The sequence below is a fragment of the Sylvia atricapilla genome, chromosome 24, assembly GCF_009819655.1.
Source record: "Sylvia atricapilla isolate bSylAtr1 chromosome 24, bSylAtr1.pri, whole genome shotgun sequence".
In the NCBI taxonomy this organism is placed as follows: Eukaryota; Metazoa; Chordata; class Aves; order Passeriformes; family Sylviidae; genus Sylvia; species Sylvia atricapilla.
In genome coordinates, this window is record NC_089163.1 from 1,419,164 (window position 1) to 1,446,944 (window position 27,781).

The 27,781-nt window shown below is 61.3% G+C and overlaps 4 protein-coding genes across 7 annotated transcripts in view; 3 read left to right on the forward strand and 1 right to left on the reverse strand.

The window, feature by feature from the left end:
* Positions 1-27,781, forward strand: part of PPIE (peptidylprolyl isomerase E) — a 97,208-nt gene that overhangs the window by 24,608 nt on the left and 44,819 nt on the right. The gene's annotated exons all lie outside the window — the stretch shown is intronic.
* On the reverse strand, positions 3,007-9,895 carry LOC136371350 (CYFIP-related Rac1 interactor A-like). Of its 4 annotated transcripts, XM_066335421.1 has the most exons (12): positions 9,842-9,895; positions 7,219-7,303; positions 6,666-6,746; positions 4,783-4,904; positions 4,600-4,705; positions 4,314-4,450; positions 4,131-4,208; positions 3,907-4,023; positions 3,723-3,802; positions 3,511-3,637; positions 3,273-3,343; positions 3,007-3,181 (listed from the first exon to the last, which is right to left on the reverse strand). In XM_066335421.1, exons 3-12 carry the CDS (start codon positions 6,733-6,735, stop codon positions 3,118-3,120), a joined length of 972 nt encoding a protein of 323 aa, XP_066191518.1. In that variant the 5' UTR covers positions 6,736-6,746; positions 7,219-7,303; positions 9,842-9,895; the 3' UTR covers positions 3,007-3,117. The 4 variants fall into 4 exon arrangements, with proteins under 4 accessions (XP_066191518.1, XP_066191516.1, XP_066191515.1 ...); XM_066335419.1 differs by lacking the exons at positions 7,219-7,303; positions 9,842-9,895 and adding an exon at positions 5,391-5,470 and having other exon boundaries at positions 6,666-6,737; XM_066335418.1 differs by lacking the exons at positions 6,666-6,746; positions 7,219-7,303; positions 9,842-9,895 and adding an exon at positions 5,391-5,551.
* HPCAL4 (hippocalcin like 4) lies at positions 12,333-14,946 on the forward strand. The gene is made up of 4 exons (XM_066335459.1): positions 12,333-12,367; positions 13,922-14,091; positions 14,190-14,405; positions 14,639-14,946. Exons 2-4 carry the CDS (start codon positions 13,930-13,932, stop codon positions 14,834-14,836), a joined length of 576 nt encoding a protein of 191 aa, XP_066191556.1. The 5' UTR covers positions 12,333-12,367; positions 13,922-13,929; the 3' UTR covers positions 14,837-14,946.
* NT5C1A (5'-nucleotidase, cytosolic IA) lies at positions 17,684-26,343 on the forward strand. The gene is made up of 6 exons (XM_066335169.1): positions 17,684-17,790; positions 23,458-23,625; positions 24,698-24,827; positions 25,038-25,160; positions 25,571-25,755; positions 25,975-26,343. Exons 1-6 carry the CDS (start codon positions 17,695-17,697, stop codon positions 26,341-26,343), a joined length of 1,071 nt encoding a protein of 356 aa, XP_066191266.1. The 5' UTR covers positions 17,684-17,694.

The following is a 27,781-nucleotide window of genomic DNA, read 5'->3' on the forward strand; positions in this document are numbered from 1 at the left end:
ACTACAATACCGGTGTGTTTTCTTCCTTGGAGAGGTGGGGGCTGCCACTGAGAACAGTTTCTTTAAGCAGAAGTGGGTTGTTCTCCAAGGGAGGTCACTCTCAGTGTGTGTTGTACCTCTGCTCTTTGAAGATCTCCAGGCAGGGATCGAGCTCCTGGCGGGGTCACCCCAGTTCCTGGTGCTGCCACCAGCTCCTGCTGCTCTGGGCCCTGCAGAAGGGACAAACCATGCAGGAATCGCTCCCCAGTCCCAGCCAGGGCTCGCTGAGAAAGTTGTTGTGGGCTCATGTTTCAGGCTGCTGCCGGTGCCGGGAGGTTTGGGGATGGCGAACGGCGCTTCACTCCATCTGCCCTCCGCTAATCCGCAGACAAACGCGGCTCTTCCATCTGTGCAGCCGGAGCCGCCGAGCCCATCACACCAGCCACTTAATCTAAATGGCTTTGGCCAAAGATAAGGTCATTAATTACACTGGGATTAGAAAACAGCCCAGGCCCGGCGTGGCTTGGCTCGCCGTCAATTCGAGTCCTCGGCACCGTGGGCTGGCTGAGCCGGAGGAGCTCTGTGTCCTTGTGACCGGGCACCATCCCAGTGGCACTCGGGCCAGTCCCCTCCTTGGACACTGGCGTTTTGGCACGGTGCTGGGCTGCTCCTGTCCCAGGCTGGGCTGGGTGCCAGGCGGAGCAGAGACACATCCAGGGGTCCTTGGTACCGTGGCAGCCCAAATCCTGGTGCCCAGCAGCGAGAGGTGCACGGGCAGAACCTCCTCATCTTCACCCCGTTGTGTGCAGCCCCTGCCACACCGAGCTGCCCCTCACCTGCTGCCCACACGGGTGGCCACTGTCCCCAGAGCTCTGAGCTCAGATGTCTGTGATGATCAAGGAGTTGTACATCTCCTTTGGGTCCCTTTTCTCACCCGGTTTTGGCTCTAAAACCGGTGCCAGGTTGGGGACAGCCAGGGCTGGGATGTGGCACGAATTTGGCCTCATCCCTCCCCTCACAAGCAAAGGGCACCACAGGGGGGATGTTATGGGCTCTGTGCCAGGACCCCACGGGCCCTGGGACACCGGGACACAGCTGCCACCTCTCCCAGCACCGGTGACCAGCTGGTGTCTGTGCCCGGGCTCTCTGGTGGCTTTAAAGGATCCCACTGGCCCTTGACTCCTGTTGGAGGGTCCCGGGTGGTGACGCTGTCCTGGCTCTTCCCAGCCCAGTTCCCACACTGCAGGGACACTCCTCGGACGGGCCAGGGACCATCTGGGGGACGGTGTCACCTGGGGACATCAGCTCCTGCAGACACGCAGCAGCTGCAGCACCGCCCTGAGCCGTGTCCTGGCCTCATCCTCGGCTCCCGGGTGGGCTCCTTGTGCTGTGGAGCCCCGGGGGATTCCACGGGCCCCTCGGGGCTCAGCAGGGCCGGGTGGCACCGCTGCCATCACAGGGCCACCGGGAGCTAATGGGGAAACTGAGGCACGGCCGGGGTGTGGAGTGGCTCAGGAGCAGCGCAGGACGTTGGGGAGCCCGTGGCCCATCCGATGCCTTTGGCAGCATTTCAGGTGGTTGTGGCAAAGGCAGATGTTGCAAGAGCCTAAAAATAAAAGGAGCTGTTGGCCGGGGTTGTGCAAGAGCGTGTCCCCGTCCCGCCCCGAGCGGGAGCTCGCAGCGTTTGGCGGCAAAGCCGTGCCCGGCAGGATCCTGGCACTGCGCCCAGGGAATGCCAGCATCCCCTCTGTGTCCCCTCTGTGTCCCCTCTGTGCCACCCTGCGTCTGATGAGGAGGCTCCGGGTAGGTTTGGGGACATGGGGGCCGAACTGGGCTGCAGGATGCTGGGATGGGTGTCCCCATGGTGGCACCCTGAGGAATTCCAGAGGGGTGCAGAGCTCGGTGGGGACACTGCCCCTGTGCCCCCCAGCACACACAGGGGGCAGGGGGGAAACTGAGGCAGAGCCTGCCAGAGTCACCTTGCACCAGGCTCTGGGTGTGCGGTGTCACTTGTGGGGTGTCCATTGTCCCCCCCAGGCCACGCAGGGCAGAGTGGGGGGCAGAGGGGCCGGCAGCTGCCTGTGCCAGGCGGGAAAGGTGGCGGGAAGGAGAGGGCTGGCAGGACACCAAACCCCGGGCCACTTGGCCCTGTGCCACAGCAGCGCTGGGGACACTGCCGGGGGTCCCTTTGGGGGGTGACACAGCCCCAGCCAAGCTCCTGCCCCGCGGGGGTCTCCCCCAGCTCGGGGGGCTGCGGGTGGGGCCGAGTGTGTGCCCCCAGGGTTGGTTTGGCGCGGGCGGGGCCGGCGTGGCTGCGTTGTCGCGGTGTCACAGGGCCATCTGCCGGCAAAGGCACCGGCCCCTGGCACCCAGCCACAGCCTCCAGCAGCAGCCCAGTCCTCCCAGTCTGCAGCCGCACTGGGGGCGGAAGGAGCCCTGGGTGGCACCCCGGGCTGTTGTCCCTCCTGGTCACTGTGGGAGGTGGGATTTGTCCCACAGGGTGTCACGGTCCCTGGGATGGGACACAGCAGAGACAGCCCCGCTCCGGCCACGAACAGATTAAATGTCACTTTATTTCACACCCCCCTCCCAAAAAAAAAAAATGTAGAAAAGAAGAGGTGAGTGTGGATTTAATTGCTCATATTAAAAATCTACCAGGTGAGAACTGAGCCGTTTCCTCCAGAGTCAGTGCAGATCCACAAGGATCCTTCTTCCTTCTCCTCATCCTCATCCTCATCCTCATCCTCCTCCTCCTCCTCCGCTTGGGGACCAGGATGGGGACAGGGGCACCACCTGCCCCCTCCCCAAGGTGCCCCCGTGCCATGGGCACCCTGCTGCCAGCCCCACCAGCACTCCCCTTGCCAGGGTCTCTCCTGCCCGGCCCCGGTCCCCCCAGCGCGGTGTCCCCACGGTGCCACCCACCCCTCGTGTCCTGGAGCGGGAGCTGATTCGGGGGTGGGAAAGGGGAGGGCAGGAGCTGGTGGCGGGGGAGGTCGGCCTGGGGCCGGTTTGATTTGCTTTTTTTTCGTATTTCCGTGTATTCCTCGTTGTCCCTTTTCCCTCTGTACAAAATGAGCTGTATGGTCATGGGCGTCGGTGACACGGTGACACTGCGCGGCTCCGGCGGCCGCCCCGCGCTCACTGCAGCAGGGCCCGGATCTGTTTGGACGTGGTGTCATCGTTGAGGTGCCGAGTGGTGTACCTACACGGCGAGGGGACACGGGTCACAACCCCCCGAGCCGCTCTGCTGTCACCCCAGGGGATGCCACTGTGTCCCCAAACCCCCGTCTCACCTCAGAGCGTTCAGGAGCCCCTCGGTGCTGGTTGAGGGTTGGTCTTTCAAGACTTTAATGCAGCCCTTCATCTGACGGGGGCAAAGAGAGGCGCTGTGAGCTCCCCGAGGGGGCTGGCTCCTTCCTCCCCATCCTCATCCTCAGTGCTCAAACCAGGGAGAGGCGCCCGGGGGATCACAGCTCTTGGGACGAGTGGCACGACCTCTGACCCCACAGCTGTGACCCCACATCGACTCACATCGATCTTGGAGGTCTTGGCGAAGGCCCCCACGGGGTGGACGTGGTCGTAGAGGATGATGACGCCCACCATCACCCTCATGCAGAAGAGCAGGGTCTCGGTGTTGGTGAAGCGGCTCCGGTATTCCCTGCGCCAGGAGAGAGGCTGTCTCAGCCCGGGCAGGGTGGCAAAGGGACCTCAGGACAGAAATGTCCCCACCGTGGGGCACTCACGGGGTCTCCAGCATCACCCTGCACACACAGGCCATGGTGCTCAGGCAGTCGGTCGTGTCCTCGATGGGGAGGGTCTTGTTCTGAAAGCCAGCAGGTCCCAGCTGCTGTTTGCAGCCCCAGCCCCACGCGTGGTGGCTGGAGAAGGTTTCTGCCAGCCCTGAGGCTCTGCCCCAGCCTCCCTCACCTCTGAGACGAACTTGGTGGTGGCATTGCTGAGGGTTTTCAGCATGGGGGTGGCCTCGGCGTAGAAGAGGGACATCCTGTTGGCCATCTCGTTGTTCACCTCGCTCTCTGCATCCAGCTGGGGGGGGGGTGTGATGGGGGTCACCGGGGTGGCTGAGCCCCCCCAAGCCATTCCCAGCCCTGTGGACCCCTGGGGGAAGCCACGGAACAGCAGAGTCCTCTCACCTGCAGGTTGTTGATGCGATTCCGGCTGATGGTCCGTCTGTAGTAGCTGAAATCGTTCTGGATGGCGGGGTTGGTCATCTGAGGGGGGGGACACCAGGGTTAGGGGTCCCAAGGGACTCTGCTGGCTCACAGGGGCCCGGTGTGGGGACCCCCCTCGTTGTCCCCCCCAGCACAGAGAGGCACCTTGAGCTCATCGAAGCTGAGGGTGAAGTGCAGGATCTCGGCGAATTGCTTGGCCAGGGCTTGCTCCCGCTCCAGGTGCTGGGTCGGGGCGTAGGGAGGGCTGGTGAGCGCCTCCAGCAGGCTGCGCAGGGCGTTCTCTGCGGACAGAGCACTGCCCGTCCCCCTCTGCGCCTCCACAACCCCTTCCGAGGGGAAACTGAGGCACAGCTCAGCATCCCGACACTCCAGCGCCGGGGAAGGATGCGGGATGCGCGGCGGGGATGCAGGCAGGAGCTCAGGCACTCACCCAGCCGCAGGGAGAACTCGTAGAAGCGTTTCAGCTTGGCGACCAGGGGACACACGGCGCTCCAGGCGCGCTCCTGCAGCCGCAGGTCCCCGGGGTTTTGGATGGCCTGGGAGAGGAGAAGGCCGGCGGTTTACCCCGAGGCGCGGTGGGTGAGCGAGCAGAAGGCGCAGGGGCTGTACCCACCTCTCGGATCTCCTGCCCGGCTCCCGTGTAGGACTGCAGCTCGGCCAGGATGGTCTGTGCCTCCTCCAGCACGGCGTTCACCTGGTTCCACACCGCCGTCTCGGCCTCCGTGGGCTGCGCATCTGCAGGGCAGCGCCCCGGGGAGAGAAACCCGGAGGGCTCTGAGCGGGGCCCGGGGCGGCGAGAGCCAGAGCGGGGTGCCGGCACCCCACGGCACGGCTCCCCCGCCGGCCCGCGGCCCTTCCTGGCGGGATTCTCCCCCTGATCCTTCTCCTTGCCCGAGCTCGAGTCAAGCCGGAGTGGAAGGGGGCAGGTGAGGGGTGACTCCTGGCTGCCCTGTGACCGCGCTCCTGCTCACCACGAGGGCTTCCCCGAGCAGCCCTCGGCCCCAAGGAGCTGCAAAATGCCCCGGGGGGAGAGGTGAGGAGCGACAGCCCCCCGGTCTGGTCCCCCTCCCCGGGGACACCCCCGGATGGCAAAGGGGGAGGACGTTTGGGATGGGCGCGATGCGATGGGCGACGGGGGGGACAAAGAACTCAAAATGGTGTGGATGTGGAACTCAGGATAAAGGACGAAAACGGAAACGGAAAATAAAAATCCCATCTCACTTTCAAAGTCAAGGAAAAAATTAGGGCCTTGGTCAAGTTCGTTATAAGTCAACACTTTTAGAAGGTTCCCCATGTGAAACCTGCAAGAGAAGAAACAAGAGGAAAAAAAGCATGATGGTGAGGTGGAGCCCGGGGAAGAGGTGCTGGGCTGTGGGCAGCGGCGGTGGCCGGAGCCCCGTCCTCCCCCCGGGCTCGGGGGGCTCCGGGGGGCTCCGGGGGTCACCCCGCGGCTGCTCCCGGCCCCGGGGGCGCAGCCTCTTCCCCCCCGATGGTGATGAGCGCTGGCGGATGGGTGATGGACAGGGAGGAGCGAAGGGAGGAGAAGCCGCCGGGATGTCCCTCAAATCCCAGGAATTTCGGCTACAGCCAGATTTCTAATCTAGCGCGGAGCCAGCCCCGAAATGCGGGGTCCTGGGGAGCCCCAGAACCTGTGCCGGGGGGCTGTGGAGGGGGAATGGAGGCAGGAAAATTTGTGCTGCCTGAAAGGAGCCAGGAGGAGCAGGAAGATCCCTCGCCGTGGGAGTGGGGGGTTGTGTGACCCCAGCCCGGGGTGTTTTGGGGGGTGCTGGAGTCAGAGGGCTGTGGGGAGCTGTGCACGGCCTGTCCCCGCTGGGGATGGAGCTGGGGCCGGGGATGGGGCGAGCGGATGCCGCTGAACCCTTTTCACCCTCCTCGCTCTTGCTGTGAGCTGTGCCCTGGGAGGAACGGCGGGCGGGGGAGCCAGAGGAGCCCTGGGGCTGTGCCCATCCTGTCACAGCCGCCACCTCGTCCTGTACCCCCGTGTCCATCCCGGGGCGGCGAGAGCTGTCCTTTCCTGTCCTTTACATCCACGGCAAGCTGAAGCACGTCCCTGCTCCCCATCACTTGCTGCAGGCCGCGGCCACCTCAGTGACCTTCCCAGCAGTGCAGGTGGTGGCACGGATCATTCCCTCCTCCTTTCCCAGCCTCCAGGCTGTCCCTGTCCTGGCCGTGTCACGGGACGTGCCACACGGCCACCAGTGCCACCAGCTAACAGCAGTGGGTGTGTGCCTGAGGTGGTCCTGGACCCGCTGCATCCTGCATCCCACCACTCAGCCAGGACTTCTGCCCCGCTCTTTGAGGGATGGGGCATCTCCTGGGGGTCCCCTGCCCCATTTTGGAGAATTTTTCAGGGCCTCAAGGCACCTGGGGACACGGGGCTGCTCGGGGACACTGTGCCTGTCCCCGTCCTCTGGACAGCAGCCGCGGTGGCAGCCCTGGCCCCCTCCCCACTCCCACCCTGCTCATGGGACTTACTTTCAAAATCCAGGAAAAAATGAGGACAGTTTTCTAAATCTTTGCCCAATACCTTTATCAGGTTGCCCATGGCCAGCAGACCTGAGCGAGAGAAACAGAACAGAGTGGAACAGCACCGGTGCCACCGGCCGGACACCCCAAATGCCACCCCCTGGGTGCCCAAGTGCCACCACAGGGCACCTCCCTGTGCCCACCCTGCTCCCTCCTGGCCGGGCACGCAGCTGTGAGCATCCCCCGCAATGTGACAGCTCTCCCAGCATTTCTGCCACTTCCAGAGGTGGGAGGGGAAGAGGGGTGAGGGTTCTGGGAGCCTTGTGCTCCTGGCGCACCCCCGGCCATGCTGCCACCCCTGGGACATGCTGTCCCCCAACCCTGGTGTCCCCAAGGTGGTCCCCACGGTGTCATGCCATTCACCTGGGTTATGGGGCTGGGCATCCCTCATGGACAGGGGAAGACCCCAAGTGGGAACTGTGCCCCACAAACCCAGTTTGGGGGCCTGGTGCCCACACCAGCCTGTCCCACCCACGCCACAGCCACGGCCTGGGGTCCTTACCTCAGCACCTGGTGTGGCAGTGGTGGCTACGGCAGGAGCAGGGGCTGTGCCACCTGCCTGGGTCACTTCATGGGCTGGCAGGGACCTGTGGGCAGGAGGGCGAGAGGGTCAGGGCACCCCACCGGGCACCTCCCTGCCCTGGGGACCCTTGGGTGGGTGACCAGGTGGGACACTGGCTCTCTCCCTCCATCTCATGCTGCCACCTCATTTACCTTCACCTCATTTACCTAAAATTATTTTTTATTGCCAGCGGGAGAGCTCCCCAGGCACCGGGCTGAGCATCCCCGTCCCTCTTCACCCCTCGTGGGACCTGCCAGCAGCTCGGGGATAACCCCAGAGTGGAGCCATCTGTCCCCATGTCTCCTTGGAGAGGCCAAGATCCCCAGGGATGACTTGGACAGCTCCAGGGGTTGGGTTTGCTCTTTCCTGAGCGCTGCCTCAGGATCGCTTTACACCGCTGGTGAGCCCCAACCCCAAATCCTGCAGGCAGCTCCCCCAGATCCCTGCACCCCGCCTTTCCTGCAGGGATGTGGGGGGTCGGGATCGGCCCCGTGGTGTCAGCAGGAGCCGGGAAGCAACCGCGGGACTCAGCGGGTTGTAATTAAGCGCTTGGGTTTAATTAATGAGGCTGGGGAAGGGGAGAGGGAGAGCCGGAGCAGCAGGAGGAGGGATGGGGTGACTTCGTGCCTGGAATAGGGCTGTGTCCCCCCTGGCCCAGCGCTCCCCACTCAGCCCCAGCACAGACCCTTGGCACCAACAGTGATGGCTCTGCCTTCCTCCTCCTCCTCCTCCTCCTAGTGAGTGCTGGCTTTACCCTGGGGCTGCACAAGCCTGAAACGCAGCTGGTTTTTGGGGTGACTGGGGTACACCAAATACACCCAGAGCACCCCGAGGTTCATCCTGCTGAGCACTGGGGTGTTTTGAAAGGGTGCTGGGGGGTCCCTGGGGTGCTGGGGGGTCCCTGGGGTGGGAGATTGGCACCTGCTCTGCTCTGGTACTGCTACACAGGCTGTGACCACCGTGGGGACATCCTCGTGCCCGTGCCACCGTTGTCCTTGATGGGCAGCTCGGGGCTGGGATTTGTCACCGCTGAGCCCTGCCTGTGCCCAGGGAAGGGGCACGGGTGGGTCCCCAGTGTGAGGACACCCCGGGGTGACTCCAGAGCCGTGGCACAGGGGTTGGGTGCCAGGTGCTGGTTTGGGGATTGCAGCAGCCCCTTGGGCTGGGGGGTGGCTCCGCTTGGGGTTCAGCCGCTGTTTTGTGCCATTTCCTTGGTCCCAGATGCTTAAAAACCCCCTGTGGCACTTGGGGGGGAGCACAGCACATCCCTCCGGGGGGGCTGTGCCCAGGGCCAGGGGCTCCCCCCAGTGCAGGCTGCTCAACTGGGGGAATTGTGTGCCCCAAATCCTCCAGGAGAGACACCCCCAAACCGGCAGCGCTTCCCGAGGAATGTGCTGCCACAGGAGGGCTGGGAACAGCAGGCTCCCTGTCCCCAGCCACACCCGAGGTGGCCCCGGCTTCTGTCCCTCGCTGCGGTGGCCTCGTTGCACCCCAGCCCTGCTCCAGAACGCGCCCCTCTTCCCGCACCGCCGCCTCTCCTGCCCCACGGGGACCCACGGCGGGTGTCACCTCCCTGGGGAGAACCCCCGCTGCTGCTCCAAGCAGGATTAAATCCTGCATCCCGGAGCATCCCTCCGCCGAGCCGGCAGTGCCCGGGCTGGCCACACCGGAGGGGCAGCGACACCCCGGGGCTCAGGCCACCCGGTGTCCCCGTTTTGGGGCTGTGCCCCTTCGCTGCCGGCGCAGCATCGCCCTGGGCACCGCAGCCTGGTGCAGCGCCGCAGCCTCGGCCGGGGGCTGCCTGCCCCTTCCCCTTGTCCTGGCCGCGCTCCCCGCAGCCCCCGGCCCGCTGGGTGCCCGCTGGGTGCCCCCCGGGTGTCCCCCGGGTGTCCCCCAGCCGCCACCGAGCCCCCCTTGTCGCTGTCCCCCGCCCATGGCCGCGCCGCAGCCGCCGCAGGGTCGGGAGCGCGGTGCCTGAAGGATTTTCCATGGAGGAGCAGAGCTCATGCCGGGAATCGGGGCGCCGGGGCCGGATCCCAGCCCGGGATCAGCCGGGACACCCGCAGCCCGGAGCAGGGTGGAGCTGGGGGGGTTTCTCAGCGCGGTGACCCCCCCATTCCCCACCCCGGTTTGGAGATGTCCGTGATCGCAGGGATCTGTGAGCCCCTCCGTGGGGCTGATCCCGGTCTCCAGTGGGGTCGGGGGGTGTCGGGGCTCCTCCGTGCCCGGCTGCGGCTGCGGCTCAGCGGTGGCATTTACCGCAGGGCTGCCGAGCCGCAGCACCCCGCGGGCGAGGGCGGGCACCCACCCGTGCTCCCGCACCCACCCGGGACCACCGCGGGGCTTCCGCGGGGCTGCAGCAACCCCAGGTGGGGCAAACCCACCCCTCAGCATCGCCCACCCCAGCAGCACCCACGCAGCACCCCGCAGCGCTGCCGAGCACGGCGCCGGCGGTGCCAAGAGGAGAGAGGGGCTCCTCTGCCCGGCGCTGCTCGAGGGGTCCCCGGGGGACACAAGCAGCCCCTCGCCCTTCTCCCGGGCCCGCTGACAGCCCTGTGCTCACCGTGGCGGTGGGTGGGAGCCCGCGGCGTGGGCGGGAGGTGGCGGCGGCCGGCGGTGTGCGGATGTCGCCGAGCGAACGCGGGGTGTCGGGGACGAGGCGCCCGCCGTGTGCGTGAGCCGCCCTGCGCCAGCTGCCGAATGCACCACAAAGACCACCATAGCCCCCCGGCCCCCCCGCCCCACGCCACTGGTGACGGTGACGTCTCAAGTGTGAGCGAGACGGGGAGGTTTAACCCACTGCGTGCCGGCCGGCAAAGCTCTGCGGCCTGGAGGGGACACGGGTCCGGCTGCTGCCGCCCTGGTTTGGGGGGACGCGGGGACATCCCACCCCAATCAGAGCCAGGCGCAGCTCCCAGCAAAGCGGAGGGAAAAGCGAAATATTCCCAAAGATTGCTTTGCCCCAGCCCGTGGGTGGCACCGCTTCCCTCGGTCCCCTCTCCGGGCAGGGGACAAACACCGGCCACTCCTGGTGCTGTCGCAGAGGGGACAAACCGGCCCCCCGTGCCTGGTTTGGGCAGGCAGCACCCTCTGTGCCTCATCAGCTCCCCCCAGGACGCGGGCAGAAGGGGTTTGGGCGGCACGAACCAGCACAGAGCTGTTCCCGCAGGGATGATGTCAGAGGAAGGGAACCCCCAAAGGGAACCCCCAAATCGGGCTGTTTCTGCTTTTCTACCCTGACTCCCCCCTTTTCATCAAGAGGGACCCCCCGATTTAAGTGTCACCCCAGGTGCAGCTTGCCCAGTGACACTCACAGCTGTCCCTCAGGGACGTGCGGTGGGTGACAACAGCTCCCCGTTCCTTTACAGGGGGTTTTGTGCTGGGGACGGTCACGGAGGGGCAGGCTGAGCCCCCGGTGGCCCGAGCAGTGACAGTGTCACAGCTGCGTGACCTGGCGGGGCAGTGCGACCGGAGCTGCCGGAATTCTAGGACCAGCAGCCGTGTCTCCTGCTCCCCACAGTTTGTGGGGGGCTGCCCCGGCTGCAGCAGCCCGAGGCACAGGGGATGTCCCCCATCGGGCACAGCCCCTCGGGCCGTGCTGCTGCAGCCCGCAGCCGCTGGGGGAAGCTGCAGCCCTTTGCATTCCTTGCAGCCGCTGGATAGGGAGGTTTTGTAGGAATCAGCAGCGCCCTGGCAGCTCTGCGCCCCGGGGCTGGGCGTTGAGGGGATGCTGCTGCAGGAGTGAGGAGGGAAAAGCTGTGGCGGAGCCAGCGCTGCCTGCTCGGTGGTGTCCCCTCCAGACACACCCTGTTGTCCCCTCTGCAAACCCAGGGCCAATATCCCGTTGGAACCTGGGGTTATGCAGGGTTTGGGGTGCTGGGCTCAGCTGGGTGCTCCAGTGGGTGCTCTGCCAGTGTGGTCAGCCCTCCACGACCCCCAGGCATCACCCCAGCACCACGACTCGGGGTGTCAGAGCCCCCCAAAGGACATGCCAGGACCACACAGTCACCCCGATCCTCACCCCAAGGGCATCCCTGTCCCCTGGCACTTTTCCCTGCCTCTTCCAGCCCCTCCACATCCCTTCGGCATCTCCTCCCCGTGAGCTGAGCCGGGCCAGTCTCAGCCCTGGCAGCTTGTGCCGCTTCAATTAAGCCCTCATTAATTTTTCAGTCCCCCTGAGCACCCCGGGCACGGGCGGTTTTACAGAGCTGCTAATTGGTGTCTTCTTCTCTACTCCGCATCCAAGAGCCGCCAGCGGGGCTCATCCCAAACCCCCCCTCAGCTCTCGGGGACGCTCATGGAGAGGCTTTGGGGCCACACTGAGCCACGTGCCCGGCAGAGGCTGTGGAGGTGACCCAAAATCCGGGAAAAGGTCATTCCCGGGGGGTCCAGCCCTGGCACAAGGATGTCACCAGGGCAGGTGCCTTGGAGAAGGGCTGAGCACCCCACGGAACCCCACAGCCCCACGGGACGGGATGTGACAGGATGGGGAGCAGCCCTGGCTGGCTGGAGACTTCTCCAGGCTCAGCAGCCTCCAGACACAGAGGGGCAGCTGTGGACAGGCCCAGGTGGCACTGGGATCGCAGCAGGATTCCAAGGTCACCGGGAAAAGCGCTCGGCGATCTCCATGGAAACATTTCACGTTTGGTCCTGGACATCAAAGTGGTTTTCTTGTCCCTCTCTCCTCTGTGCTTCAGCTGCCGCTCTGCCAAGCCACCGGCGTGTCCCAGTGTCCCCAGTGAGGGCAGTGAGGGTCCAGCATCCCGGAGATCCCAGTGCCGACATCTCCCCGCATCCCAGCTCCAGCATCCCCCAGCCTCGCCGTCCCAGCATCCCGACCCCATTTCCCCTCCCAGCATCCCAGTACCCCCCAGTATCCCAGGAGACCCCCACCCCGCGGCCCCTCCCGCTTGATTGTCAGCGCTCCCAGCCAATGGAGGAGCCGCTCCTCCGGCGAGGGCGGGGGGCCCGCGGCTACAAGAGGGGCGGGAGCGGCGGGGGCTGAGCCGGCGGCTGGACCGCGGCCCCTCGGTACCGGTACCACGGTACCAGCTCCGCCGAGCCGCCACCTGCCCGCGCCGCAGCACAGGTAAGGGCCGTCGGGGCCGGAGCCGCACCCTCACCCGGAGCCGGTTCCCCCGGTGCGGAGCCGCCGTCGGGGCAGGTGCCGGGAGCCGCTTTTCCCGGTGGCCCGGAGCTATCCCACAATGTGGGTGGGCAGAGCATCGCCGTGTCCCCACCCCATCCCCGAGCCCCGGCGCTGCTCCCCGGGGTGCCGGTCCAGGGGTGCTGGGGTGCTCGGTGCTGCCCACGGTGCAGCCCTGGGGGGGACACCCGTAGTGTGTCCCCTCTTGTCCTGTTTTGGGATCAGCGGCCTCCGATCAATTGGTGCTTTGGGGACAGCGTGGGGTGGCCCTCGTGGGTGCTGTCCCCTGCCCTGGCGTGGCCGGGGGCTGCTCGGAAAAGGGACTCGAGGGCTGTGGACCACAGGATGCTGCTCTGGCCACTTCGAGGGCTGAGCTGTGGTGAGGGGCTGCGTCCTCCTGCCAGGGCGGCTGTGGGAGGACTTGGATCACGGCAGGTCTGCCCGTGGAGAGCGCCTGGCACGGTTTATAATCAATGCCAGCAGTTTAGAACCAGACCGTGGTGCTGAGGGGGCTCGTGGAGCTGAGCTGGGGTGGCTGGGGAAGCCTTGGGTGCTCTGGGTGTCTGGACATTCCCTCGGCTGTGGCTGCTGGTGGGCTCGGTGCTGCCGTGGCAGACGGTGACAGATGCTGGTGGGATGATGGGGCAGGAAGGAGCCGCTGCCTGTGGGATTTTCTGGAAGCACGAGGAACCAACCCCACATCCCCCACCTCAGGGTGTACCCCAAACCCACACTGCCAGGACATCAGACCCCTGAGAGGAGCTGCTTGGTTGGGCTCCAGGTGAACTTCTCCTCAAGTTGATGGAGAGAGGAGCTCCAGGAGCTCCTGGAGAACCATCTGCTGCTCCGGCTGAGCGGCGCTGGCAGCCGAGGCTGCGTGGGAGCGGGCACGGCGCGTCTCAGAGCAGCTCCTGCCCACACAGCCAGGGCCTTGCCAGGGCTCCCTGCTGCTGCCAGCCCCCTGGCCAGAGCCTGTCCCCACCAAGGGTTGGCCAGGAGCACCTTGGGCATGGCTGTGGCCAGCTGGATGCTGCCAGGGAGGTTTTTAAGTGGCCAGGTTCTTGGTTGTCCCATCCTTTGGGAAGGTCTGGTGAAAGGTGTTCCTGCCCACAGCACTGTGGCTGCAGCTAAATGCTCTTTGAGGTCCTCCCCAACCCAAACCCTTCTGGGATTCTATGGTCATGCTCTGGCAAAGGCAATGGGAAGAGTTCTGAATTTTCTGTTGGTTTTAAAGTGTTTTCCTGCAGCCCAAAACGAGCCCAGGAGTTGATGGGGTGATGCTGCTGGCTGCCCTGGTGGGCTGGACATCTCCAGGAGCTCCTGGACCTCTCCAGCAGCAAAGGCCACAGCCACATTACAGCTGCTGTCCTGAATGGACACCCATCAGCTCCAGCTCCAGCAAGGAGAAGTGGGATGTGGGATCAGCCAGCTGCCAGGGTGGAGGAGGGCCTGGGAGGACCATCCCTCTCCAGCCTGGGGTGGATTTTCCTTTCCCAGGGGCAGCCATGGGCAAGCACAGCAGCAAGCTGGCCCCGGAGATGCTGGACGACCTGGTGAGGAGCACGGAGTTCAGCGAGCAGGAGCTGAAGCAGTGGTACAAGGGCTTCCTCAAGGATTGCCCCACCGGCATCCTCAACCTGGAGGAGTTCCAGCAGCTCTACATCAAGGTGGGCTCCAGCTGGGGGCGGCTCTGAGTGCTGCCTGGAGCACCTCAGGTGCCCAGTTCCCTTTCCTCATCTCAATCCCTCTTCTCTCCTTCCCGCAGTTTTTCCCCTACGGAGACGCCTCCAAGTTTGCCCAGCACGCTTTCCGTACCTTTGACAAGAACGGGGACGGCACCATCGACTTCAGGGAGTTCATCTGCGCCCTGTCTGTCACCTCCAGGGGCACCTTTGAGCAGAAACTCAACTGGGCCTTCGAGATGTACGACCTGGACGGGGACGGGAAGATCACGCGCCTGGAGATGCTGGAGATCATTGAGGTACTGGTGACTCAAACCAGCAGGATTTGTTGGCTTTTCCCAGGTTTTCCGTAGATATCGGGTCCCTCTTAGTGCCAAGGAATGAGTTTTCCCACCCAGAGCCTTGTCTGAGAGGTGCTTGATGTGGATCTGGTAGAAATGGGTGTCAAAAGAGCAGCATTGTCCCCTGCCTTGTCCTGGGATCTTGTGTCTTTCCAACATTCCCTCTCATTCCCACTCTCACCCTTCTCCAGGCCATTTACAAGATGGTGGGGACTGTGATCATGATGAGGATGAACCAGGACGGGCTGACACCCCAGCAGAGGGTGGACAAGATCTTCACAAAGATGGACAAGGACAAGGATGACCAGATCTCCCTGGAGGAGTTCAAGGAGGCCGCCAAGAGCGACCCCTCCATCGTCCTGCTGCTGCAGTGTGACATGCAAAAATAGAGCCCTGGGGCTCAGGGCTGGACTGGCTGCAGCCAAACTCTGCCCCCTGTGATGGTTTCCATCCCCATTTTTTCCCTCATTTGGCCCCAGGCATGAGCCACATTCCATCCCTCCTGCTGTCCCCTGCTCCTTGGCCAGCTCACATTCCACACACAGAGCCTGTCCTGAGTGTTGTCAGCCTCTCCCACCCTGGAGCTGGATGCCCTGCAGCCACTGCCGTGTCCTGGATGACCAACTGTCCCCACATCCCTGTTGCTTTCTCCCTGCTTTTCCCCACTGCTCCACCTGCTCCATTCCCTGATCCTGACTGACACCAACTCTGTCCCCTTTCTGCTGTTCTCATGGCTTGTGATGTCTCCAGGGAGGCTGAAAAGTCCCAAGTCCTGCTCCTGGTCCCTCCTTCACTGGAAATTCCCTGGAAAGCTGTCTGGAGAGGCCAGGGCAGGGTCTGGCACCAGCTTTAGCTCTTCCACCTCTGCTTTTCCTGCTGGGAGCAGCCAGGGTTGGTCAGGACATTTTAGTGGAGGACAGAAGTGTCCAAAGGCAGCCCTGGATATGGCCAGTGTCCCATCCCAGAAGCCACCTTCCATCCCAACAGGTGGGTGACATCCACAGCTGCCCTGGGCGCTCTGTGGCATTTCTGACCTTCCTGGATATTGAGGTGACCCTTTTCTGTCCCAAACTGGAGGCAGGGTCAGGAATGTGGCTGTGGAAGGCAGGTCCTGGTGCTGCTCCCGGGTGTGTGGCACTGCTGTGGGGACAACTGGGTGCTGGGTGGGGGCTGTGGGGAGGTTTGGGTGACTCCTGTACCTGCTGAGCCTCCTGGCAAAGCTCTGAGGCCGCAAAAAACAAATTTCTCTCTTTCCTGTCCCCTCCCTCAGCCTGCTGCATCCACCCCTCCTGTCCCAGGTTGGTGTTTAGTCTGCACGTTGTGGTGTTGATGGCTGTGCTGTCTGGTAGGAGATGGTGAAGTCCTTACCTATTTTTTTAATGGCAAAAAATAAACTGTCCCCTGTGTGTGGTGTCCCCCTCTGGATGGTTTACTGGGGGAGCAGCTGACTGGGGACAGTGAGGTGACAACGCTGCGCTTCTGAGAATATTTTTAGGGGTCTCACCTGAGCCGTGTGACACCCCAAGAGGTGGAGAAACCCTCGGGGACAGCAGAGTGGGGCTCAGGCTGGGGAAACCTTGAAGGTGGGTGGAAGTGAAACCCTTCCGTTGAGCAGGCAGCTCTGGGGAAGAGGATGTCACTTTTGGTGTGGGGACGCCCAGATCCCAAACCTCCCTGGAAATGGGTTTAATTTATCACCCAGGAGCTGGCCCTTGGCTGTGCCCTTCCCTCGGGGCTGGTGGCTTTGTCCCGGGCTCCATCTGTCAGCAGCTGGGACCTGCTCTCGCTGCATCTTTGTCCTTCTTTTCTCCACCCCCATCTTCCCCGCACAGATTTTCCTCTGGCCTTTCTTCTCCCTCGGCAGCCTGCACAGACAGTGACTGTTGCTAAGGAGCTCTCACCAAATTTCAATCCTTCTCAGAAATCAATCCAGCAGCGCTGGATCCCACCGGATTCTGCAATTCCTCAGCCTTTGGCGCGTCCTGCAGCAGCCAGCCCCGGGAGCACGGGGATGGGAGGCTGCCAAAACCACGGCAGGGAGAGGGTATTTTTAGGAGTGCTGCTGATGGGGGAGAGCTCTGCGCCCTGGGCTTTGGCCGCTGTGCTTTCCAGGAGCGCGCGTGTGAGTTGGCAGCTCAGCAGGACCCGGGGAAAGAGGGAACACGGGGCAGGTTGTCCCACCCTGTGGGAGCTGCTGTTTGAAAAGGGCAGCGATGAAAAAGCTCGGGAGAGAACTCCCAAAAATAGCCTGGTGATGCCGGGGGCTCTCCAAGCTCCTTCTTCCCTGGGGGCACCCCAAAGGAAGCTCAGGCGTTTCCCAGCAGGGAGCTGCAAAAGCCCCGGGGAAAGGAATTCTGTGAGGCTGAAATGATGCTGATTCCCCAAAGGGGTTGGGATTCCCGGAGCCGGCTCTGCTCACCGGCACACGGCTTCCCCTGGCTCTGCTCTGCTGGTCGGACCTCGGTGCAAGTTGGGGTGGTGTTGGATTGGCCTCAGGGACATGGGAGTGCCCGAGGCTGTTGTCTGGGTGGGTTTTTCTTTAGCTGGAGCACAGGGATTTGGGTAAAAGCCTGTTCTGTGACCTCCCCCCAGGAGCTGCGCTGTTCCAGGTGAGATCCTCCATCCTTTGCCCTTTCCTGGCTCTTGGGTCTTGCTCTCTGGGATGCACCCCCTGCTCTCCAAGGGCTTCTGGTGTGTCTGGTGGTCGTGGTGGAATTTTTAACCTGAGCTGAATGTGCAGCTCTGTGGCTGCTCCCATCAGCACTCCTGGGAGTGGAGAGCCTTAATTAACACCCGGCCTTAATTAACACAGGTCACCCCGACATGGAGCAGGGTCCCACCACTCCCCGCTGCCACCACCCTGACTGCTCCATCCTCGTCCCCTTCCCTGTGCTCTCAAGGATCCCAAACCCCGGACACACTCGATTTGGGAGCGGTGCCCCATCGCTCCTGCTCCGTGTCCTCCGGGGGCTCCGCTGATGTCACCTTTGTCCCCAACCCCTTCCCCTCTCTCCCGGGGCTCCCTCCTCAATGCCGGTATCGCCGGTAGGAGCGCGGCGGTAACAGCGAGGAGCTTTCAGTCCCGAAGAGGTTAATCCGCGTCCCGGTGGACTGAAAGCCCGGAGCTTCATGGGATGCCTTATAAAGCTCGTTCCGCCGGGCCGGCCCCGGCTCCGGGAGCTCCCGGGACTGGCGGAGGAGCGGCGGCGCACGGAGCGGAGCCGCCGGTACCCGGAGCCGCCGCGCTATGGAGCCGCCGGGTCCCGCCGGAGCCCCGGGCAGACCCTGGGATGAAGCCAAGGCTTTCTACGATAATCTCGCCCCTAAGAAGAAGCCCAAATCGGTGAGAGGCTCCCCGCAGCCCCCCGAGCAGCCTGCCCCATCTCCTGTGGGTGTCCCGGGGCTCTCCAGGTTCTCCCATCTCCTGTGGGTGTCCCGGGGCTCTCCAGGTTCTCCCATCTCCTGTGGGTGTCCCGGGGCTCTCCAGGTTCTCCCATCTCCTGATGGGTGTCTCATCCTCTCTGGATTCCCCCATGGAACCCCCCGCTCCGGGTGTCTGTGGGTGCCCCATCTCCTCCAGCCTCTCTGGGGTCCCTCTCGGTGCCCCATTTCCTCCCCGTGTTTTGGGGTCCCCGCTGAGTGTCTCCATGTCCCCCAGGCTCTGGGGGGTCCCCTCATGGTGTCTGGGGGGTTTCTTGGAGCCCTTTGCCTCCATCCAGGTGGGTGCCTTGGCTCTCAGCCACTCCTTCATGGCATCGCTGGGTTCCCCTCGGTGTTCCCTGGGGTCTCTCTGGGATTTTTTGGGGGGTCCCTGTGTGTCCTTGCAGAGTGGCCCGGTGCCCCCTGAGCTGCCAGGCCCTGAGAGGTGGCACTGCCAGAGCCGGGGGACAGCCCAGGAGCCCAATGGCTGTCACAGGGGTGTCGCTGTCCCTGCCAGGCTCTCCCCCTCCGGGAGATTACCGGGAAGAGCCTGTGTTATCAAACGAGGGGTTTAAACACGGGAAAGCGCCTGGAAAGTGGAAGTATCCCGGAATGGCAGAGGGAGAGCCGGGGCTGGCAGCCCGGCAAGGCTGGGGACTGTCCCCGGGCCGGGCTGGACCTGCCCCTGCAGCCTCTGAGACCACCCTCGGGGCTGTGCGACCCCCCAAAAAACCTGGGGTCTGGCAGAGGTGCTGCCCACGGCGAGGCGAGGGACCTGGTGACGGCTGGCAAAGCTCCGTGTGTCACCTCTCCACGAGGGGACACGTCCAAGCCCTCACTTGGGGCAGCCCTTGTGCTTCCCCTGCTGCCACCCCCGGGCCTGGAGCCGCTGCCAGCTCACGTCGCTGCTGCCTGTGCCCTTCCCAGAGGAGAGGGACAGCGTGGCTCGGTGGCAGGATGCAGCAACTTGTCTTTCATGCCGTGCTTTGCTCGTGGATGTCAGCCCGGGCTCCTCCTCTTCCTCTCCTCGCAGCCAGCTCCCTGACCAGTTACCCATCCCTGCTGTACGGCTGGGGAAACTGAGGCACGGGGGTAGCCGTGTGCTGTGCGAACCGGGATCCGGGTGCTCACATCCCGGAGCTGGGCTGTGCCACCCCTCCCTGTGGGGCTGGGGGTGACACCAGGGGCTGTGCCACCCCTCCCTGTGGGGCTGGGGGTGACACCAGGGGCTGTGCCACCCCTTTCTGTGGGGCTGGTGGTGACACCAGGGGCTGTGCCACCCCTCTCTGTGGGGCTGGGGGTGACACCAGGGGCTGTGCCACCACTCTCTGTGGGGCTTGGGGTGACACCAGTGGCTAAGGGTGACACCAGGGGCTGGAGATCACACCAGGGGCTGTGCCACCCCTCCCTGTGGGGCTGGGGATGACACCAGGGACTGTGCCACCACTCTCTGTGGGGCTGGGGGTGACACCAGGGGCTGGGGGTGACACCAGGGGCTGTGCCACCGCTCTCTGTGGGGCTGGGGGTGACACCAGTGGCTAAGGGTGACACCAGGGGCTGTGCCCCTCTTTTGGGGCAGGCTGGGGCCCTGTGCCTGCGGGCAGCCAGCTCAGCCGCCCTCTCCCAGCCAGGCAGCTGCCAGCCCGTGATGGATGGTTGCAAGGCGCTTTTCTGCAGTATAAATAATGTTCCTGGAAAACTCCAAACCACCCTGGGCCATCGCCCTGAACTTTAATCCGATCCCGAGCGGGGGGCTCGTGGTGCTCCCTGAGGAAATGGGGTTTGGTGTCGTCTGTCTGTCGTGGCCCAGCAGGAGCAGGGGAGAGCTGTGAGGTGACAGGAGAAAAGGGGATTTGGGGAATGGGTTTTTGGCTGGGGAATGGGTTAATGGGGCATTCCGGCTTTGCAGTGGTCGGAGCTCTTCCCAGGGCTGCTCCAGCTCCTGCCAGGGAGGTCAGCGATGAGACCTGTCACCCTTCAGCAATGCTGGGAATGTCCCTCAGCCTCTCTGGTGACACCGGCTGGGGTCACTGGGAGCTGGTTTTCTGCTGGCTCCCTTCCTCTGGGCACCCTGCTCGTCCCCTCTGGGACCCACCCGTTCCTTGTGCCGGATTTTTGGGATGCTGTGCTGATTTGGGGATGCTTGACCCTTCCTGCAAACCCTCCCCTTTCCGTGACCAAAATCCACACCTGAATATTGAATTAATCACAAGAATTTGGGCTTCTGCAGCGTCCAGGGGGCTGCCAGAATTCCCACAGGATTTTAGGATGGAGTTGGGGCGCAGAATGGGGTCCCCACTGCAGCCAGGGGTGGCCTCCAGGGCTGGCAGTGAAGCTGGGTGACACTGTGGCCACCTGTGGCTCTGTGGTTGGGTTGTCCCACTGCACATCCCGGGAGCCTGTGGGATTTCCAAATGCCTGCCTCTAATCCTTGGGGGGCTGCTTAGGATTTACATCTGCTTAGAGCAGCGATTTAAGGGCTGCCAGCTGTTGGATCCGCAGGGGGGAAAATTGGGCTGTTTCCAGTCTCTCCTGAAATACACCTTTACCCCAAAACTGTGGGGTTTGGGATCAGGGATGGGGTTTGCACTCCGTGGAGCTGAAACCTGCTGTAAAAAGGTCTTTTTTACACTCCTGAGGTGGGGTTTGGACCTTGTGGACCTCCTGGAGGAGGGCTGGGGCTGTCGGGACACGTCCCTGGTTGTCCCTCCTGTTTGGGTGACCCCTGGGATGGGCCCAGGATTGGGGTGGGACCTTCCCCCACCCTGTTTTACTCCTCTTAAACCCATCACTAACCTCCTCCTCGAGGTTCAGGAGGGGGCTGGACCTGACTTTCCCATGGGAAGGGACAGGAGCTCTCCATGAATCCCCAGGCAGCAAATTCAGTCGGATTCGGCTGAGCAGAGCCTGGACTTGTGTTGGATGAGCTTTCACTGACCTTGGCTGACCTTGGCTGCTGCTCTGAGGGCAAAACAGAGTCTGTGATTCAGCCCAAACCCTCCAGGGCTCCAGAGCTGTGGTGGGATGGGGATTGTGGGACCAAACCCATCCCAGCCAGGACTGGGACCCCTCCCATGCACAAATTCCAGTCACAAAAGGAGAGTGTTTGCCTTGAAACCTGCCAATTTCTGGGCAAAAGTGGCCTGGGGTGGGTTGTTCACAGCGCTCAGACCGAGGATTTGAGGTGCTGCGGTTCCTGAGGCTTTTTAAAGCTCATTTTTTTGAACGCTGTAATGACCATCTGCAGCACTAATGGGGCCGGAGAGGCATCCAAACAACCTTGAGGAGAGGGAACGCTTCCAAACGAAGCCTCCACTTGAAAGAAATGTCAAAATGCAGATCCCTCCTTGCAGCGCGGAATCGCCTCCTTTTTTTTCCAAATGTCAGCGTTTCCCAGAGAACAGCAGGGCTCTTCCAGCCCAGCCGGAGCTGGGAGCTGCCTCAGCACCCGGGTGAGATTTTCCTGCCCTCTGAATGCTCCAAAAGGTGCAAATTTTCCTCGGCAGGATCCGGCCGGTCCCATTCCCAGAGGCTCCCTGCCCGCAGGCACCTGAGGCTCCAGCAGCCCACGCTGGGGCACAGTCAGGCCTGGAGCTGAGGGTTATTTTTATTGCTGTGTTTATTGCCTCTTAAATGAACCCTCCCGGAGGGGTTGGTGCCTTTGAGAGGCGGGGAAGGGACCTTGAGCAGCCGGGGCTGTTGTGCAAGGTGCCCAAGGTGTGTGCCAGGGGGGAAGAGGGAGATGGAAATTCCCTCTGGGTTTGGCTTGTGGCCTCAAACATCCTTCTCACCCCCTTGAACACGCCTCGGTGCTGTTATAGCTGAGCTGCTGAGCTGTTTCCTGTGCTGGGAATCTCCCTGCAGGGCTGACCCTGGTCCGGGATCAGGGAGCAAACACCTGGGAGGTTTCCTTGTAGCCAGCACTGCAGGGACTCGGAGCAGGACGGAGCAGCAGCACTCCAGCTAATGGCCGGATATCCCAAGACCTTTCAGAGTTATTAATATTTTCACCTAATAAATGGCCCATGACACCAGAGTTATTAATTAATGAGCTGAAGTGGCAAGGCTTGGCCCGTGACCAGGTAATAGCTGACACTCCTTGGGGACCTGGCTGTGGTTCACTTGGATCAGGTCCTGCCTGTGCTGGGGGTTGTTCCCTTGTGGCTTTCCTAAAAGAGCCACTTCCACATGGGCTCTGATCCCCCTGAAAACGCTGTTTTCCCCTGAAAACGCAGGGAAAAGGATCCCTGTGGCTGCAGTGATCTTCTCAGCCCGAGCTAATCTGGGTCTCGCCCGCTGTTTAATCGCTTTGCCGGGGATTTAGGGGATTTTGGGGCAGGGATGCAGCCTTTGGAGAGGTGCCTGCGATGGACCTGCTGCGGGGCTGGTGCTGGGAATGGCCTGGAGGCTCCCACTGACTCATCCCTGGGTGAGGCTGGGAGCAGAGCCAGCCCAGCCCTGCGGGGAATGAATCCCAGCGTGGATGGGGCACCTCGGCCTTTGCCAGGCTCCTGGAAAGTTCAGCCCTGGGCAGGGTGGGAGCTTGAACTTTGGAGCACCTGGGTGTGCGGAGCAGCTGGAGGAGGGAGCCTCCACCCTGGGCAAATGGCACTGCCAGAGGATTACTCATGGATAACACGGCACAGGGGATCTTGGAAGTCACAGAGGAGCAGGGGGTGAGGTGTTGCTGCAGTGCTGATGGCCCCAGGGTTTCCCAGAGACCCCCAAAGCACTGTCCTGCTCGCTGGACTCTTCTGTAGGTGACAGGAGTGCCACTGTCCCTCTGTAGGATTTGCTGTCCTGGCAAGCAGGATTTCTCATTGGCCATGGGTAATTAAGTTATTTTTGTGCTTGTGAGTGAGTGATGGGGATTAACACCCTCCCTGCCCTGCAAGGGGACAGAGGGAGGACGGCTGGGGGTCAAGATGAGCTTGACTTTCCCTCTGTCCCCTCTGTCCCCTCTGTCCCCTCTGTCCCCTCTGTCCCCTCTGTCCCCTCTGTCCCCTCTGTCCCCTCTGTCCCCTCTGTCCCCTCTGTCCCTGCCAAATCCCTCTGGAGGCGCCTCGCTGGCTTCAGCTGGAGGTGGTTTGGGATTTGGGTTTTGGATGGAGCCCTCCAACATTCATAACAATGACTCACAAATCGTTGCTTGCACCACCTGTTTGTCATGTTTCCACCCACAATAACCGTATCAAGTGTTTGTGGGAGCTGAGCTGGCACGGGCTGTTTGTCACATCTGGACGGAGTCACGGGATGCGGATCTGGCTCAGCCTCGTTCCTGGCTTAGGGAGTGGTGGGAAAAGCCACACAAATTCCTCCTGCATGGGCTCCAGCGCTTCTTCCTGGGGTCTGCACGGCTTCTGCAAGCCTGGTGCAGCGGGAGGCCTTGGCCGAGGGATCTGAGGTGTCCCAAACGCGTGAGGAGGCAGCATCAGGGCTTCATCTGCTGAAGCACCGGGACGCGGCCGCTCCGCTCTTCTCCAGATCCTTCCAGAGGTGTCACCCACCCCGTGGCTATTTGTGCTGGGGGTGAACAGTTTCCAGCCCGGGCTGGGGTTGCCTCCCTGATTTGCCCCTCTGTTTCACACAGCCCAAGCCCGAGAACGCCATCACCATCGCAGTGTCGTCGCGGGCGCTCTTCCGCATGGAGGAGGAGCAGAAGATCTACACGGAGCAGGGCGTGGAGGCCTACGTGAAATATCAGCTGGACCACGAGAACGAGCCCTTCCTCCCCGGGGCTGCCTTCCCCTTCGTCAAGGTGAGCAGCAGCCATAGCGCCCTGGTCTCCCCAAAAATTTTGGGGAGAGGACAGAGGTGGCGTAGGGCCAGGATGGACACAAGCAGTGGGGTAAGAGGATGGAGCTCCCAGCAAGTGATGTGCTGCTTCCAGGGCTGGATTTTCCATCTTGTGCCCAAGAACTGAACAAATCGTTCTCCTTGGATCACATTTCTTTTTTTTTTTTTTTTTTTTCTTTTTAATTATGATTATTATTACAATTTATTCATTCTTGTAAATTGGCTGAGTTTAGCCTCGCTTTCAAGTCGGCCAATTTCTAATCCTGACATGTTGAAATGAGGCATTTCAAACTTGGAAAAATATTTTCTAACTCCTGTAGCAGTTAGTGCAGCTTTGGGTGCTGGACCCTGTTCCCAGTGAATAAATTAATCAGCTCTCTGGGGCCAGACTTGTTTCCAATTGCTTGAAAAACACTTATCTGTAACTTGGAGCTAATTTTTCCTCATTTAATAACTCCAAACCCTTTGTGTTGGAAAACAGAAGAGCAGCTAGGTGGATTATTTTTACCCCCCAGATTGAATCTATTTTTTCCCAGCTGATGTCAGCTTGGCTTAGGGTGTATTTGAGGTGGAGATTTTGGTGACCAGGAGTGTTTTGTTGATGAGAAGGGGGTCAGGGCATCGTGTGGAGCTGGCCAGATTTGTGGATTTGGTGACCAGGAGTGTTTTGTTGATGGGAAGGGGTCAGGGCATCACCTGGGGCTGGCCAGATTTGTGGATTTGGTGACCAGGAGTGTTTTGTTGATGGGAAGGGAGTTAGGACCACACGTGGGGCTGGCCAGATCTGTGGATTTGGTGACCAGGAATGTTTTGTTGATGAGAAAGGGGTCAGGGCATCATCTGGGGCTGGTCAGGTTTGTGGATTTGGTGACCAGGAGAGTGTTTTGTTGATGGGAAGGGGGTCAGGGTATCACCAGGGGCTGGCAAGATCTATGGATTTGGTGACCAGGAGTGTTTTGCTGGGTGGGAGCGGGGTCAGGGCCATGCCTGGGGGCCCTGGCTGACACCCACCCCCTCTCCCCGGGGTGCTGCAGGCTCTGGAGGCAGTGAATGCTCAGCTCCGTGAGCTCTACCCCGACAGCGAGGAGCTCTTCGACATCGTCCTCATGACCAACAACCACGCCCAGGTCGGGGTTCGCTTGATCAACAGCATCAACCACTACGGTGAGATGGGGACAAAGCTGTCCTTGGGGTGGCTTTTGGGTGCTGTCATTGCCTGGCACCAAGAAAAGGAGATGTTTTCTCCCATTTCTCTCAGATTTTCTCCCAGATTTTCTGGGTGTTGGGCAGGAACTGGCTGGTGGGGAGGGCACAAAATTTAAGGCTGGGTTTGGGGGGCAGCCAGGCTCACCCCGGGGTCCCTCTTGCCCTCAGATCTGTTCATCGAGAGGTTCTGCATGACAGGAGGGAACAGCCCCATCTGTTACCTCAAGGCCTATCACACCAACCTCTACCTCTCCTCCGACGCCGAGAAAGTGAGTGGGGCCATTGAAGAGGGTGAGTCTGGGGTCCAGCTCAGGGGGGGCAGCGGGGGGAGCCTGGAGCCCTCAGGGGGTTGATCCCAGGAAGGAAAAACTCCCAATATCCACATCCCTCAGCCGACATGCACTTAAGGTTTGCCTCGCCCCACGTCGTCTGATGCTCCAAAGAGCCTCCAGTTTCCATAGAAATGAGCCTTTCCTCCCGCTCCACGGCTCTCCCGAGGCAAAGGCAGCGATTTTTCCCTTCTCAATTCTTGTATGCAAAGGCTGATTTGTCATCTGGGGGTTTGTTTTGGCCCTGGGAGCTCTCGGGGGCCAAGCTGCAGGTGCTCCCGGGCGCGTTTCCCCTCCCAGCCCCGTCGTGTTTTCGCTCTGCTCCACGAGGACGGATCCTTGGATAACTGCCACCTCTTGCCTCATCCTCAGGGATCGCTGCAGCCACCATCTTCAGCCCCAGCAGGGACCTGGAGGTGTCAGAGAAGCAGCTGAGGGTGGCGTTTGACGGGGACGCCGTGCTCTTCTCGGACGAGTCGGAGCAGATCGTGAAGGCTCACGGGCTGGACATGTTCTTTGAGCACGAGAAGGCTCACGAGAACAAACCCCTGGCACAGGTAGGGCTGGGCTGAAGGCAGGGAGGGGCTCTGGGAGAAAAGCAGCCCCTCATGGGATGCTCCTAGCTCTGGGATCAACCCAGAGCACGGGGTGAGGTGGGGTAGGGCAGCAGCTGCTGGCTCAGGGGACGGCTTCGGGGTCATTTTTGGGTGGCTGGCTCACAAGGCGACAGCAAAGCGGCGATTGGAAAAGCGACAGATTTCTTCTTACCCCACCAGGGCCCCCTGAAAGGCTTCCTGGAGGCTCTGGGCAAGCTGCAGAAGAAGTTCTACTCCAAGGGGCTGAGGCTGGAGTGTCCCATCCGCACGTACCTGGTGACGGCGCGGAGCGCGGCCAGCTCGGGGGCCAGGGCCCTAAAGACTCTGCGCAGCTGGGGCCTGGAGACAGACGAGGCTCTGTTCCTGGCCGGGGCTCCCAAAGGTCCTCTGCTCAGAAAGATCAAGCCCCACATCTTCTTCGACGACCAGATGTTCCACGTGGAGGGAGCGCAGGAGATGGGCGCCGTGGCCGCCCACGTGCCCTACGGAGTGGCTCAGAAGCACAAGAAGCCGGCTCAGGACAAGCAGCAAAACCCCAACAGCAAATAACGGGCTTGGGGAGGTGATCCCACAGCCACCTCCGCAGGCATGGACCTCATCCTCGTGGGTGGCCACGCTCCCTGCTCGTGTGCAGGGGATGTTTGTTCTGGGAATGGGAATTTCTTCATCCGTCCGTCCATCCCAGGCAGGGGCAGGGGGAGAGGAGGGGGAATTTCCTCGGTGCCTCTGTTCTTTGGGGTGTTGTGGTGTTGTCCCTGTTCCTCGTGGCGCTCCTGTGTGCCAGGAGATGTTTTCCCAGCTGGTCCATGCGCTCTGCACTCGCTTGGGGCAAAATCCCTCCAGGATGGGGCTGCCTTGTGTGGAATCTTTGTGCCAGGCAGGTTTAAGGTATTTATTTAAACCCCCTCAGTGACTCCCGAAGCCTTCTGGCTTTCCCGAGCAAATGAACTGTTGGGAGCATCCCAAAAAACCTTCCAAGCAGCTTTGAAACAAAATTTTGTCCTTTTGGACTGGAATTAAACTGTGATATTGTTCCTTCACAGCCCCAGTTGTCACTCTCCAACCAGAAAATACTCAGTGTCTGTCCTTTTGCCAGCTTAAATTTGGAAAAATAGAAATACTTAATATATTGTATTTGGAAAAATACAAATACTTAAAATGTTAAAAAAAAAACCCAAAACAACCCGTTTCCTGCTTGGAGCTTTGGGCTGGTGTATTGTTGGCCCAGGTTTTTTTTACATTTGGGTTTCACACTTGCATGATTTAGCACTTAAAAGGAATAATCTCAGTGAGCATCCAAAGCCCAGCTTGTCCAAGGGCTGCAGACGCATGCCCAGGGCTTGAATTAAGTTAAAAGCAGCCCTGATATATTAGGGACATCATTTGAAGTCCATTTAGGTAAATCTGCAGAGAATTTCAGCCTGGGGATTTCAATTAAAGGATTTTTTTTTTTTCTCCCTTTCCAGGCTGAGCCCATGTGAGTTGATAATCTTTTTCTCCTCAGCTTCTTAAAACCTCTGGTGTTTCCTAAAATAGACACTTCTGTTAGCGATGCTGTGAGGGAACCAAATCTCTGATTAAAAAAAACAGGATGGGAAATCAATGGGAGAGAAACTGGTGTGAAAATCACAGTGACATTTCTGCTCAAAGCCTCGTCCCAAAGGAGACTCTTGGGAGGAAAATTTAAAGATTATTTCTGCCTTGTGGGTTTTCCTTTTCCTCTATTATTTTTTTTTTATTTTATTTTATTTTTGCATGACACCCCACGGCTGAGCAGGAAGGATGTTCATTAATATCAGACAGTTTTTTACAAATTCCACGGGCTGAAATAATTTTCCAAGTTGTGTGTCTGGCTCTTTCCAGGGAAGTCTCAGCTCAAACAGTGAGGCTGGAGCTGGAATTCTCACCCTTGTGAGGAATATGTAAATAACCAAGCTGCAGATGCCTTCAGTGGCTCGGGAGATTTTTTTTCTCATTGCACTAAATC

Bases quoted from the DNA above. Each gene is read 5' to 3' on its own strand.
- HPCAL4 (XM_066335459.1), top strand. From the start codon at position 13,930: ATGGGCAAGCACAGCAGCAAGCTGGCCCCGGAGATGCTGGACGACCTG. The intron at 14,092-14,189 runs GTGGGCTCCAGC...TCCTTCCCGCAG, and splicing joins TCCAGCAGCTCTACATCAAG to TTTTTCCCCTACGGAGACGC. The intron at 14,406-14,638 runs GTACTGGTGACT...ACCCTTCTCCAG, and splicing joins AGATGCTGGAGATCATTGAG to GCCATTTACAAGATGGTGGG.
- NT5C1A (XM_066335169.1), top strand. From the start codon at position 17,695: ATGGAGCCGCCGGGTCCCGCCGGAGCCCCGGGCAGACCCTGGGATGAA. The intron at 24,828-25,037 runs GTGAGATGGGGA...TCTTGCCCTCAG, and splicing joins CAACAGCATCAACCACTACG to ATCTGTTCATCGAGAGGTTC. The intron at 25,161-25,570 runs GTGAGTCTGGGG...CCTCATCCTCAG, and splicing joins GAGTGGGGCCATTGAAGAGG to GGATCGCTGCAGCCACCATC.
- LOC136371350 (XM_066335422.1), bottom strand. From the start codon at position 5,463: ATGGGGAACCTTCTAAAAGTGTTGACTTATAACGAACTTGACCAAGGC. The intron at 4,024-4,130 runs GTGAGAGGACTC...CCCCCCCCCCAG, and splicing joins ATCGCATCAACAACCTGCAG to CTGGATGCAGAGAGCGAGGT. The intron at 3,344-3,510 runs GTGAGTCGATGT...TGCCCCCGTCAG, and splicing joins CCAAGACCTCCAAGATCGAT to ATGAAGGGCTGCATTAAAGT.